The sequence below is a fragment of the Vespula pensylvanica genome, chromosome 17, assembly GCF_014466175.1.
Source record: "Vespula pensylvanica isolate Volc-1 chromosome 17, ASM1446617v1, whole genome shotgun sequence".
NCBI lineage: Eukaryota > Metazoa > Arthropoda > Insecta > Hymenoptera > Vespidae > Vespula > Vespula pensylvanica.
The window spans coordinates 1,913,068-1,925,338 of record NC_057701.1 but is presented as its reverse complement, the minus strand read 5'-3'; the positions used below and the strand labels follow the sequence as shown (position 1 = coordinate 1,925,338).

General features: G+C 28.5%; 5 protein-coding genes across 6 annotated transcripts in view; all 5 read left to right on the top strand.

Annotated features, from left to right (window-relative positions):
- The window catches only part of LOC122635231, a 9,100-nt gene extending 5,581 nt beyond the window's left edge, over positions 1-3,519 (top strand). Inside the window, exons 17-26 of the mRNA XM_043825190.1 lie at positions 1-91; positions 175-311; positions 440-572; positions 1,836-1,955; positions 2,021-2,138; positions 2,198-2,459; positions 2,548-2,667; positions 2,734-2,824; positions 2,920-3,056; positions 3,187-3,519. Of these exons, the coding sequence (XP_043681125.1) occupies positions 1-91; positions 175-311; positions 440-572; positions 1,836-1,955; positions 2,021-2,138; positions 2,198-2,459; positions 2,548-2,667; positions 2,734-2,824; positions 2,920-3,056; positions 3,187-3,328 (1,351 nt within the window). The 3' untranslated portion in view covers positions 3,329-3,519. The remainder of the gene's footprint in view (positions 92-174; positions 312-439; positions 573-1,835; positions 1,956-2,020; positions 2,139-2,197; positions 2,460-2,547; positions 2,668-2,733; positions 2,825-2,919; positions 3,057-3,186) is intronic.
- Positions 3,520-5,424: 1,905 nt separating this feature from the next.
- Positions 5,425-6,148, top strand: LOC122635230. The gene is made up of 3 exons (XM_043825189.1): positions 5,425-5,555; positions 5,649-5,910; positions 5,998-6,148. The coding sequence occupies exons 1-3, from the start codon at positions 5,450-5,452 to the stop codon at positions 6,146-6,148; spliced, it is 519 nt and encodes a 172-aa protein (XP_043681124.1). The 5' UTR covers positions 5,425-5,449.
- Positions 6,134-6,770, top strand: LOC122635229 (odorant receptor 4-like). The gene is made up of 3 exons (XM_043825188.1): positions 6,134-6,292; positions 6,379-6,515; positions 6,629-6,770. Exons 1-3 carry the CDS (start codon positions 6,182-6,184, stop codon positions 6,768-6,770), a joined length of 390 nt encoding a protein of 129 aa, XP_043681123.1. The 5' UTR covers positions 6,134-6,181.
- Positions 6,771-7,955: 1,185 nt separating this feature from the next.
- Positions 7,956-9,897, top strand: LOC122635228. The gene is made up of 9 exons (XM_043825187.1): positions 7,956-8,203; positions 8,269-8,388; positions 8,457-8,574; positions 8,643-8,904; positions 8,992-9,111; positions 9,196-9,286; positions 9,356-9,492; positions 9,623-9,755; positions 9,847-9,897. The coding sequence occupies exons 1-9, from the start codon at positions 7,997-7,999 to the stop codon at positions 9,895-9,897; spliced, it is 1,239 nt and encodes a 412-aa protein (XP_043681122.1). The 5' UTR covers positions 7,956-7,996.
- An 83-nt stretch (positions 9,898-9,980) lies between these two features.
- Positions 9,981-12,166, top strand: LOC122635219. 2 transcript variants are annotated; one of them, XR_006328594.1, is made up of 6 exons: positions 9,981-10,176; positions 10,299-10,377; positions 10,453-11,367; positions 11,447-11,611; positions 11,702-11,834; positions 11,913-12,166. XR_006328594.1 is itself a non-coding variant. In XM_043825182.1 (6 exons), exons 1-5 carry the CDS (start codon positions 10,031-10,033, stop codon positions 11,774-11,776), a joined length of 633 nt encoding a protein of 210 aa, XP_043681117.1. In that variant the 5' UTR covers positions 9,981-10,030; the 3' UTR covers positions 11,777-11,834; positions 11,913-12,166. The 2 variants fall into 2 exon arrangements, 1 of the variants encoding a protein (XP_043681117.1); XM_043825182.1 differs by having other exon boundaries at positions 11,200-11,367.
- Positions 12,167-12,271: the final 105 nt, after the last annotated feature.

The window sequence follows — 12,271 nt, the reverse complement described above, 5'->3', positions numbered from 1 at the left end:
GTTCGTCAAACGTATGGAATCTTTGTTTTCGTATTCTTTGCTGATACAATGTGGTTTGAACGTTCTTTGTATGAGCTTCTGTCTTTATCAAGTAAGTGTCGATTATAAATCGTACATTTTCTTATTTTATAATTTTCTTTCTTTCCGTAAAAAGTATTCCATTTATTATTACAGATAAATATATTGTATGATCAATCATCAGAAGCAATTAAATATATTGCATTAGTAGTTGGCGAGTTACTCCATTTACTATTTGCCAGTTTGGCCGGACAAAGTGTAATAGATTCCAGCAGCGAAGTTTATTTTAAAGCGTAAGTAATATGTAAATGGACAGCGAACGATCTGAAACAATTTAATTAAACCATTACTGAATATTCTATAGATATACATAGATTACAAATGAAAAGATGTGATAGTAATTAATTTTTTATATGTGTAGTTATAGTGGCCTCTGGTATGAAGCACCTATAGAAGTACGAAAATTATTAATAGTGATTATGAAAAGAAGTCTTGAACCTGCTTGTGTGTCAGCCGGAAAAATATATATCTACTGTCTGGATGGTTTTTCAACTGTAAGATAAATAAGAAATTACAGATTTATAGATTCATTTGATTTTACTAACTGATCTCAAAATTTCTTTAAGATCCTACGAACTTCTACCTCATACTTCATGGTACTTTCATCGGTTCAGTAATTAAGCATTGACATTTGTAAATTGTTAGTTATTTAAATATAGGTGCAATTTCAATTATATTATAAATTCTGACAGAATGTCTAAAACAGTAATTGTTGGTAATGTATCTTTATTAATTTAAATCTATACGATCATGTAACAAAAGATGTCTACCAAAAAACAATATTCATAACATCACTTAATGAATATATAAGGTCACCAACAAATATATAGAATATGGACTTTAATATATAACATGTATATTATAAAAAATACGCTTGATTCTATTATTTTCGAGTGTAAAATATTAAAGATCGTTTAAATATCTACCTCAATCATTATGGCGTTGTCCTTGGAACATTAAGAAATCGTATTTTAAATAATCAAGACTTGATTAATGATCGCACTATTCTCTTCAATACTTCATGCATTGAAATAGATCGAATCGAAAAGCGTAGATGTAAATATCTGAAGACCAACTACAATCTTCGAAGAAAATAAAATTGTGATCATATGAGTCTTCTTCTGAGTGAGAAATATTTTTCCAAGTAATACAAAGCCATTATGATTTGTTAAAAGTATGAAATTTACACTATGTTTGAAGTAGATAAGCTGATGGTAAGATTACTACGTGTCATACGTTTGTTATCAAACTAATATTCTCACGTAACTTTGACTTTTCTTACTAAAAGATACTTCAAGGGTTTGAATTTATAATTAAAACTCGTTCATTCTCCCTTCGTACGACTATATGGCGTGACAGAATTCCATAAAACACTAGTAATTATCTTACCTTTGTAATAATAACAGTTACAAGAGAAATCAACTTGACATAACGCGCCCGTTATATTCTTGACTGGTCTTCCTGAATATTTTATAAGAATATTACCAACCAATGTACACGAAGGCTACTTCCCTTTGATTTCCCAAGAAATATCATTCACCCTGTCTAACGTTCTCTTAACGGTATGGAGATTTTCGAGAAGCGTTTCTATAAACTCAATTATCGTCTCCTATCCTTCCTTGGTTTATGGCCATACGAAAAATCTCGTTTAAGTCGCGTTTGTCTCATAAATGTAGTAATTCTATCGATCAACATGACACAGGTAACTCTTCTAATAAATCACAAAAGAATAATTTTAATTAATGTATTGATTATAGGTACTTAAACTGTGTACTTCTGAAGGAAATTTCGATATCATGAAAGAAGTTATACCTGTTTGGGTTACATCATTAAATGTCGTCATTAAATATTATACTTTTGATCTCAGTATACTTGATGTATGTTCATTATAATGATCTATATCCCGTTAAATATCAAACGTCATTTATATTTACGTTTGTAGATTAAATTGCTTATGGACAATATGATGATGGATTGGAGTATGTTGAAGTCCAAGGAAGAGATTGAGATTATGAAGAAGTTCGCTCGTTTGGGAAGATTGTATACTTTAGGATATACAAGTACGATTCTAAATTGGTTTCTTTTACAAAACAAAATCTTCTATCGTTTCTTTTTCTAGTATACATATACATTTTCATGTCATTATTTCTATTGGTGACATTTATACCACCCTTAATGGATATAATTATACCTTTAAACGAGAGTCGTCATATGGAATTACCTGTTCTCGGCGAATACTTCCTTGACGAAGAAAAACATTTTTATTTAATTTATTGTCACATGGCTGTTACAATAACAATTAGTATAACAATTTTAATTGCAACTGATACTCAACTAATGGTCTTTTGTTGTCATGTTAGTGGTGCATTTGCGGTCGTAGGGTGAGAATTAAATTTGTTGATCATTTTTGTTCTGCATTCTTGACTTTTTCTACTTAAACGATTTGCAATAAATATTTATAAATCGCAGGTTTCGTTTGGAACACTTTTTGAGAAATGACATAACTCTGGACGAATTGTCTGAACTGCAAAGAAGAGAATGTTACAAACACGTTTCACTATCTATTAATGGACACAAGAGAGCTTTAGAGTTAGTATTATAGTAATGTAAATATAAGTTTCGTCGTGATTAACCAATGGTATTTTTTAAATGCAGATTCGTCAAACGCATGGAATCATTGTTTTCGTATTCTTTGCTAATGCAATGTGGTTTGAACATTGTTTGTATGAGTATTTGTCTGTATCAAGTAAGTGTCGATTATAATCAATACATATTCTTAATTAATATCTTTCTTTTTGTCACAATAAACGAAACATATAAGAATTTCATTTTTTATCACAGATAATAAAGTTGTATGACAACTCGGTAGAAACAATTAAATTCATTGCATTTTTCATTGGCGAGTTGATCCATTTATTTGTTACCAGTTTATCAGGACAAACTATAATAGATCACAGTAGTGACGTTTATTTTAAAGCGTGAGTAACATGTAAATGGACTGAATGAACAATCTGAAACAACTCGGTTAATTCATTACTTAATATTCTATAGATATACATACATTATAAATAGAAATATATATTAATAAAAAATTTTGTATATGTTCAGTTATAGTGGCCTTTGGTACGAGGCGCCTATAGAAGTACGTAAATTATTGATATTGATAATGAGGAGAAGCTTTGAACCTTCTCGATTAACCGCTGGAGACATATTTATCTACTGTCTGGATGGTTTTGCAACGGTAAGTTAAATTAATATTTATAGATGTATACATCCATTTAATTTTTCTAATTGAACTCAAAATTACTTCAAGATCGTGCAAACTTCTACCTCATACTTCATGGTACTTTTATCGGTCCAATAATTAACCATTGATATTTGTAAGTTATTTGTTATTTAAATGTAGAAGCAATTTCAAATTATTCAATTGCCATTCATGATATTTACACGTACATTCATAATTTGCAACATGCTCGATTATTTTTCAAACTATGATTCAGGAGTTTGTGATAAAACTGGTGAGAAAAATGTTTTGTAAAATTCTATTAATCCATCATTGAAAAAACAAAATCAAATTTTGTCTTACAAGGATGTAGCCTCTGATGTTTTGACAAGAAGTTTGAAAATAATTGGAAAAAAATAATCTATAAATTCGGACGAATAAAAGATTTGTTATTTTTTTTAAGACAATTTAACCCATCAATAATTTATAAATGGATTTACTCTTTTTGCCTTTTCAGGAAAATTACTGGATATCTAAGCAATCAGCGATACGTCAGAACGCATATCATTCGACTACCAAAGAATCAAGTATGTACATTATATATATCAAATGATTGATTTTTCTTATTTAGAATTTATATATTATTAGATATTATATTAGAATTATTTCTACTTTGATTGTAAGCAAACTTTAATTGCATCTTCCTTAAGTTAAATTAATTCAAGTTTCCAACTGAAATCTATTTTACATCGATATGTTTCACTTTACCCATCTCTAGTTAGACAAGGAATCACTTTCACAAATAATTTTTCATCTGCAAGAAAATAAGATCTATTGTATTTCCTAAAAATGTGACATTTTGTAATCCTATGTATTAATAAATAAGATATTAATTAATGACTATATATTCTCATCATTCGAAACTATACAGTCATCACATAAAAAAAAAAAAAAAGACACAAGATGACGAAAAAAATATAAAATATGAACTATAATACATAAAATATTTTTTACAGATATTATATATGATTGTTATATCTTGACGATCAAAATATTAACAATCATTCAAATATTTACCTCATATTTCGTAATATAGTTCTGCTGAATTAGTTATGTACAATACCAATAAATGATATTTGAAATAATCAACCTTTGTTAATGGCAAGATTTTTTTTCACTTCGTTCATTGAAATACATCGAATGAATGAAACGAAAAACGTAGATGTAAAAATCTAAAGATCACTTGCGACGTTCGAAGATAATAAATTTGTAATTGTATTTGTAATAACTACCCCTCTGGATAAAAAGTATTTTTTCAAGTAATGTAAAGACATATTATATGCTGTTTGAAATAAGTATGTATCACAGTATGTCTGAAGTAGATAAACTAATGGTAAAATATTACTACGTGTCATACGTTTGTTATCAAAGTAATACTTTCACCTTTTTTTTTTTTTTCTCTTACGAAAGATACATTTACATTACGACAAACCAAGGGTTTTAACTTATGAATAAAAATCGTTCATTTTTCTTTCGTACGACTAGATTGATGTATACGACATAAAAGAATTCTATTCTACACCAGTTATTATCTTGCGTTCGTAATAATAGCAGCTGTAAGAAAAATCTACTTCTCGCAATGCCTGTCATATTCTTGATTGATGTCTTTCTGAATATTTTATACAGGGATATCTTTCTTCTAACTTCATAGAAAATATTATTCAGTCTGTCTTACGTTCTTTTAACGGTATGGAAATTCTCGTGGATCGTTTCTATAAACTTAATTATCGTCTCTTATCCTTTCTCGGTTTGTGGCCGTATAAAAAATCAGGTTTATATCATGTTTGTCTTATAAATATTCCTATGCTATCGCTCAACATAATACAGGTATCTCTTGATTCTTCTAGTATATCTTAAGAAGAGATTACACTTATTTATTTTATTAATTATAGCTTCTTAAATTGTACACTTGTAAAGGAAATTTTAATATCATGAAAGACATTCTACCGGTTTGGATTGCATCGACAATTATCGTTACGAAGTATTATCTTTTTGATCTCAGTTTACTTGATGTATGTTTATAATAATGTTAAAGATATCGTTAGAAATGGAACATCATTTTACTTACGTTTGTAGGTTAAATTACTTATGGATAATATGATAATAGATTGGAATATGTGGAAGTCCAAGGAAGAGATTGAGATTATGAAGAAGTTTGCTCGTTCAGGAAGAATATTTACTTTAGTATATACAAGTAGGATTCTATCCAGATTCTTTTACTCTGAAAGAAAAAAAAAAAAAAAAAAAAGAAAGAAAGAAAGAAACTTTCTGTCAATTTTTTTTCTAGTATATATATACGTTTTCGTAATATTACTTCTATTGGTGACATTTATACCACCCTTAATGGATGTAATTATACCTTTAAACGAGAGTCGCCATATGGAATTACCTACCCACGGGGAATACTTCGTTGACGAAGAGAAACATTTCTATTTGATTTATTGTTACATGGCTGTTACAATAATGATTAGTATAACAGTCTTAATTGCAACTGATACTCAACTTATGGTCTTTTGTTGTCACGTTAGTGGTACATTCGCAGTCATAGGGTGAGAATTAAATTGTTAATAATTTTTGTTCTACTTCCTTGAGTTTTCTTACTCGCACTATTTGCAATAAACTTTCATATATTATAGATTTCGTTTGGAACATTTCTTGAAAGAGCATGCGACTTTGGATGGATTATCTGATCTACAAAGGAAAGAATGTTACAAACATGTTTCGTTATCTATCAAAGGACACAAAAGAGCTTTAGAGTTAGTATTACGAAAGAAAGAAATTGTATAAATTAATTGCGACAAGTTCTGTTGCGATTAATAAATGAAATTTTTCAAACGAAGGTTCGTCAAACGCATGGAATCTTTGTTTTCGTATTCTTTGCTAGTACAATGTGGCTTGAACGTTATTTGTATGAGTATTTGCCTATATCAAGTAAGTGTCGATAATAATTTATATATACTCTTCTTTTATATTTTTTTTCTTTGTCTGTATAAAAAGAATATCATTTTTTATTGCAGATAGCAGTGTTGTATGGCGAATCCATACAAATAATTAAATTTATTGCATTCGTTCTTTGCGAGTTATTCCACTTATTTATTGCCAGTTTGTCCGGGCAAACTATAATAGATCACAGTAGTGACGTTTATATCAAAGCGTGAGTAACATGTAAACGAACTGAATGAACAATCTGAAACAATTCAATTAATTCATTACTTAATAGATTATAAATAAAAATATATATTAATAATTAATTTTTTATATATTCAGTTATAGTGGTCTTTGGTATGAGGCGCCTATAGAAGTACGTAAATTACTGATATTGATAATGAGAAGGAGCTTTAAACCTTCTCAATTAACAGCTGGAAAAATATTCATCTACTGTTTGGATGGTTTTTCAATGGTAATCTAAATTAGAAATTACAGATTCATATGAAGATTAGAATTACAAATTGCACATTCATATGATTTCGATAACTGATTTCAAAATTTCTTTAAGATCCTGAAAACTTCTGCCTCATATTTCATGGTACTTTTATCGGTCCAATAATTAACCATTGATATTTGTAAGTTATTAATTGTTTAAATATACGAGTAATTTCAAGTAATTCAATTATCAATTGCCAATTCAAATGATCAATTTTTATGTTTATATTACAGTTCTTTCTACTATGATTCTAAGCAGATATATAATTCAATCGCATCTTTTTCAATTCAAAAGTAGCCGTAATCTTAAATGTAAATATATTGTATTTCGATAAGTTTCAATTTATCTATGCATATTTAGTCGAAAAACCACTAACTTTCACTTTGTAAAAAAAAAATATGATCCGTGATGTTCTTTAAAAATGTGACATAAAAATGATTACTATTTAATAATTACACGTTAATTAATGGCAATATATTCTTAAAAAAAAAAAAAAACGAAAAATGTTGAGATATGTATACGATATAGATTCTAATATATAATATATATTTTATAGGGATTATGCTTGATTAAATCTTGACGGGCAAAAATTAACGATTATTCAAATATCTACCTCAAACTTCATGTTGTTTTCCTGCTGAATTAATTATTTACAATGCTAATAAATCGTATTTGAAATAGTTAAGACATGGATGATCACTTTTCTTTCCTATCGCTAGTTCGTTCATTGAAATATACCAAATGAATGAAACGAAAAACGTAGATGTAAAAATCTGAAGATCACTTGCAATGTTCGAAGAAAATATACTTGTAATTGTATTTATAATAACTTTCCCTCTGGATAGAAAATATTTTTTCAAGTAATGTAAAAAGATACTATACGCTATTTGAAATAAGTATGTATCAGACGGTATGTCAGAAGTAGATAAACTGATGGTAAAATATTACTACGTGTCATACGTTTGTTACACTTGTACGTAAGTTTGATTTCTCCTACGAAAGATACTCCTTCATCGTGAAAATCCAAGGGTCTCAACTTATAATTAAAAATCAATCATTCTTCTTTCATACGACTAGACTGATGTATATGACATGAAAAATTCTATTGCACAGTAGTTATTATCTTATATTCGTGATAATAACAACTGTAGGAAAAATCTATTTCTCGTAAAGACTGTCATACTCTTGATTGAAGTCTTCTTGAATATTTTATGAGGGAGAAACTTCCCTCCAACTCGTTAGGAAATGTCATTCAGTCTGTCTTACGATCTCTTAACGATATGGAGATCTTCGAGGATCGTTTCTATAAGCTTAATTATCGTCTCTTATCCTTCCTTGGTTTGTGGCCGTATAAAAAATCACGTTTACATCGTGTTTGTCTTATAAATATTCCTATGCTATCGTTCAACATAACACAGGTAACTGTTGATTCTTGTAGTAATCTTTAAAAAGAGATTATACTCATTTACTTTATTCATTATAGCTTCTTAAAATGTACACTTCTAACGGAAACCTTGATGTCATAAAAGAAATTATACCTATTTGGGTTACATCGTTTAATGTCGTTATCAAGTATTATCTTTTTGATCTCTGTGTACTGGATGTAAGTCTATGATAATCATCTATATCTGATTAACTATAATAAGACGCCATTTTTACTTACGTTCGTAGATTAAATTGCTTATGGATAATATGATAATAGATTGGAATATGTGGAAGTCCAAGGAAGAGATCGAGATTATGAAGAAGTTTGCTCATTCAGGAAGAATGTATACTTTAGGATACACAAGTAGGATTATATAGTGCTTCTTTTACACTGAAAAAAGGAAAAAAATTTTCTGTCATTTCTTTTTGTAGTATACATATACGTTTCCATGTCATTATTTCTATTGGTGACATTCATACCACCCTTAATGGACGTAATTATACCTTTAAACGAGAGTCGTCATATGGAATTACCTGTAGTCGCTGAGTACTTCCTTGATGAAGAAAAACATTTTTATTTGATTTATTGTCACATGGTTGTTTGCGTAACAATTACTATAACAATTTTAATTGCAATTGATACTCAACTGATGGTTTTCTGTTGTCATGTTAGTGGTGCGTTTGCAGTCGTAAGGTGAGAATTAAATTGTTAATAATTTTTGTTCCACTCTCTTAAGTTTTTCTATTGAAACGATTTACAATATGCCTTTACAAACCGTAGTTTTCGTTTGGAACACTTCTTAAAGAACGACACAACTCTGGATGGATTGTCTGATCTTCAAAGGAAAGAAAGTTACAAACATGTCTCGCTATCTATCAAAGGACACAAGAGAGCTTTAGAGTTAGTATTATAAAAGAAAGAAATTGTATAAATTAATTGCGACAAATTTTGTCGCGATTCATATATGAAATTTTTCAAACAAAGGTTCGTCAAACGCATGGAATCTTTGTTTTCGTATTCTTTGCTGATGCAATGTGGCTTCAACATTATTTGTATGAGCGTTTGTCTATATCAAGTAAGTGTATTATAATTCGTATATTTTTTTCCTTTCTTTCCAGAACAAGATTTTCATTTATTATTACAGATAAAAATATTGTATGGCCGATCAGTAGAAACGATGAAATATGTTTCATTAGTAATTGGCGAGTTAATCCATTTATTTATTGCTAGTTTATCAGGACAAACTATAATAGATCACAGTAGTGACGTTTATTTTAAAGCGTGAGTAACATGTAAATGGACTGAATGAACAATCTGAAACAATTCAGTTAATTCATTACTTAATATTCTATGGATATACATAGATTATAAATAAAAATATATGTTAATAATTAATTTTTTATATGTTCAGTTATAGTGGCCTTTGGTATGAGGCGCCTATAGAAATACGTAAATTACTGATATTGATAATGAGAAGGAGCTTTAAACCTTCTCAGTTAACTGCTGGAAAAATATTTATCTACTGTCTGGATGGTTTTTCAACGGTAAACTAAATTAAAAATTACGAACGTATATATTCATACGAGTTTTGTAACAAATTCAAAATATGTACTCATATCTCAAATTTTTTTTCAGATTATGCAAACTTCTACCTCGTACTTCATGGTACTTTTATCGATCCAATAATTACTCATTGATATTTGTAAGTTATTAATTGTTTAAATATACGAGCAATTTCAAGTTATTCAATTGTCAATTGTCATCCATGACATCTTATTCTTCATGACAAACATTTACATGTGTATTCATAATTCACAACATGGTCGATTATTTCTCAAACTCTAATCCAGGAATTTGTGATAAAAATGGTGAGAAAAATGATTTAAAAAATTCTATTAATCCATCATTGAAAAAACAAGATCAAATTTTGTCTCCTGAAGATGTAGCCTCTGATACTTTGACAAGGTGTTGTAATTTACTGAAGAAAAATTGTTCTAAAAATTCTAACGAATAGAATGATACATTTTCTTATTCTTTCCAAGAAAATTTATCTGATTAATAATTTATAAACGGGTTTACTTTTCTAGTCTTTTCAGTGAAACTGCAGGATGTTTAAGCAACCAGCGATATATCAAAACACCTATCATTCGGCTATCAACGAATCAAGTATGTATATTATATATACCAAATTCTTGATTTTTGTATTTATATTAGAATTATTTTTACTTTGAATGTAAGCAGACATATACTTCAATTGCATCTTCCTCAAGTCAAATTAGTCCAAATTTCCAACGTAAATCTATTGTACATCGACATGTTTCACCTCACCCACCAATATTTAGACAAGGAATCACTGAAACAGATACTTTCAAATCTGTAAGAAAAACAAGATCCATGGTATTTCCTAAAAGTGTGACATTTTTGTAATATCATACATTAACAGATATGATACTAATTGATGGCAATATATTCTTATCAATCTAAAACTATACAGTAATGAATACAGCTTGGTATAGAAGTAGCTCTGCTTCCACTCCAGATTTAAAAGTTGATCATCAAAAAACACTATTTGTAACAACATCACCTAAAGAAAATACAAAATGGCAAAGTGTGTATAGAATATGGACTTTAATATATAATATGCATGTAATAGAGATTACTCTTGATTGTATTATTTTGGTGGGTAGAATGTCCAATAATTCTTTGACATATATTATATAATTATTATCTTTAGGTTGCAGGATTTATACATTTAGCTGCAGGTATAATTCTGGCTATACACAAAAACATTATATTGACAATAGTGAAACAAGAAATACATACTTTAATAAGAACAACTTTTATTATTGTATCCTTAGTACTCTTGATCTATTCTATTATCGCACTTTATTTCCTTCACAAAGGACGACAAAAAAGAGCAATAGTTGGTGGCAATATAAGCTTTACATCTTATTTTTTTCGTATTAAACACCTATTTCCTTCTTTTAGCATGCAGCTTCTTCTTTAATTATGGCATTAGTTATGCTATTCATTGCTTCCATGCAAAATAGAGTAGAAACTAATCTTTTAAATAATGTGGAAATGAATATGCTCTCAATGATTAATTCCAAGACAATACACTTTTCTTCATCTACTTTGGATACATTTCATATAATGGTATGCATTACATTGTAAATAAATCAGCAATATATAATTGCTTGATAAATAATTCATTAATATATCCCACTTTATACAGTTTAAATGCTGCGGAGCAAAAGGCAATTTGGATTGGTGTAAAAACGAAAAATTTCTTAAGGGAATCAATTTCAAAACTGATCAAATGAATTCTATAAATCTTTTAGGTCTTTACATTTGCCATATCCCGATATCTTGTTGTGCATCATCTATCGACGAATATAATGTATCTGTTGTATCAAACGGGTAAAAACATAATGACAAAAAATCTAAGTATGAATTTCTAATATAAAATGATCGTTATTATTATTTCCAGTCAAAAATCATGCTCATCATACCCAACACCGTGGAATACCTATCGTCCTGGATGTTTAACACCATTAAAACTTGAAGTATATTACATGGGTACATTATACAGGGTTATATGCTTCACGACTATCATAGTATTGGTAAATATGTTATTTTGAAAATTTGTTTGAAAATATTAACATAAAAACTTTCAAAATAATTTCATATTTCTTATACAGCTTTTATCTATGGCATCTTCAATACTTCTCTGCATTTATCCGTAAAGTAATCATAGTATGAAGTATAAAAAACAATCGCATAATATAAAAAAATTACGAAAAAAAGAAATTTTTCTTAATATAAAATTTGTATCAATGTGTGTGGCATAAAGGAAAAGACATCCCGTTCTAATAACTAGGTTATTATCATTTACGTAGAAAATATAACACGTCTAATGTAAATCTAATTGATTTATAAACGAAAAATTATATAAACGAACATATATATATATATATATATACAAATATTTAAATTATTATATTACTCACAGAATTTTTCCAACATTCTCGCACGTTCCGATACCAACTATGACATTGTT

Excerpts from the sequence above, each read along its gene's own strand:
- LOC122635230 (XM_043825189.1), top strand. The coding sequence starts at position 5,450 with ATGGATAATATGATAATAGATTGGAATATGTGGAAGTCCAAGGAAGAG. Across the intron at positions 5,556-5,648 it reads ATTTACTTTAGTATATACAA|TATATATATACGTTTTCGTA; the intron begins GTAGGATTCTAT and ends TTTTTTTTCTAG. Across the intron at positions 5,911-5,997 it reads GGTACATTCGCAGTCATAGG|ATTTCGTTTGGAACATTTCT; the intron begins GTGAGAATTAAA and ends CATATATTATAG.
- LOC122635229 (XM_043825188.1), top strand. The coding sequence starts at position 6,182 with ATGAAATTTTTCAAACGAAGGTTCGTCAAACGCATGGAATCTTTGTTT. Across the intron at positions 6,293-6,378 it reads TGAGTATTTGCCTATATCAA|ATAGCAGTGTTGTATGGCGA; the intron begins GTAAGTGTCGAT and ends TTTTTATTGCAG. Across the intron at positions 6,516-6,628 it reads AGTGACGTTTATATCAAAGC|TTATAGTGGTCTTTGGTATG; the intron begins GTGAGTAACATG and ends TTATATATTCAG.
- LOC122635228 (XM_043825187.1), top strand. The coding sequence starts at position 7,997 with ATGAGGGAGAAACTTCCCTCCAACTCGTTAGGAAATGTCATTCAGTCT. Across the intron at positions 8,204-8,268 it reads TATCGTTCAACATAACACAG|CTTCTTAAAATGTACACTTC; the intron begins GTAACTGTTGAT and ends TATTCATTATAG. Across the intron at positions 9,493-9,622 it reads AGTGACGTTTATTTTAAAGC|TTATAGTGGCCTTTGGTATG; the intron begins GTGAGTAACATG and ends TTATATGTTCAG.
- LOC122635219 (XM_043825182.1), top strand. The coding sequence starts at position 10,031 with ATGGTCGATTATTTCTCAAACTCTAATCCAGGAATTTGTGATAAAAAT. Across the intron at positions 11,368-11,446 it reads TGGATACATTTCATATAATG|TTTAAATGCTGCGGAGCAAA; the intron begins GTATGCATTACA and ends CACTTTATACAG. Across the intron at positions 11,612-11,701 it reads CATCTATCGACGAATATAAT|TCAAAAATCATGCTCATCAT; the intron begins GTATCTGTTGTA and ends TATTATTTCCAG.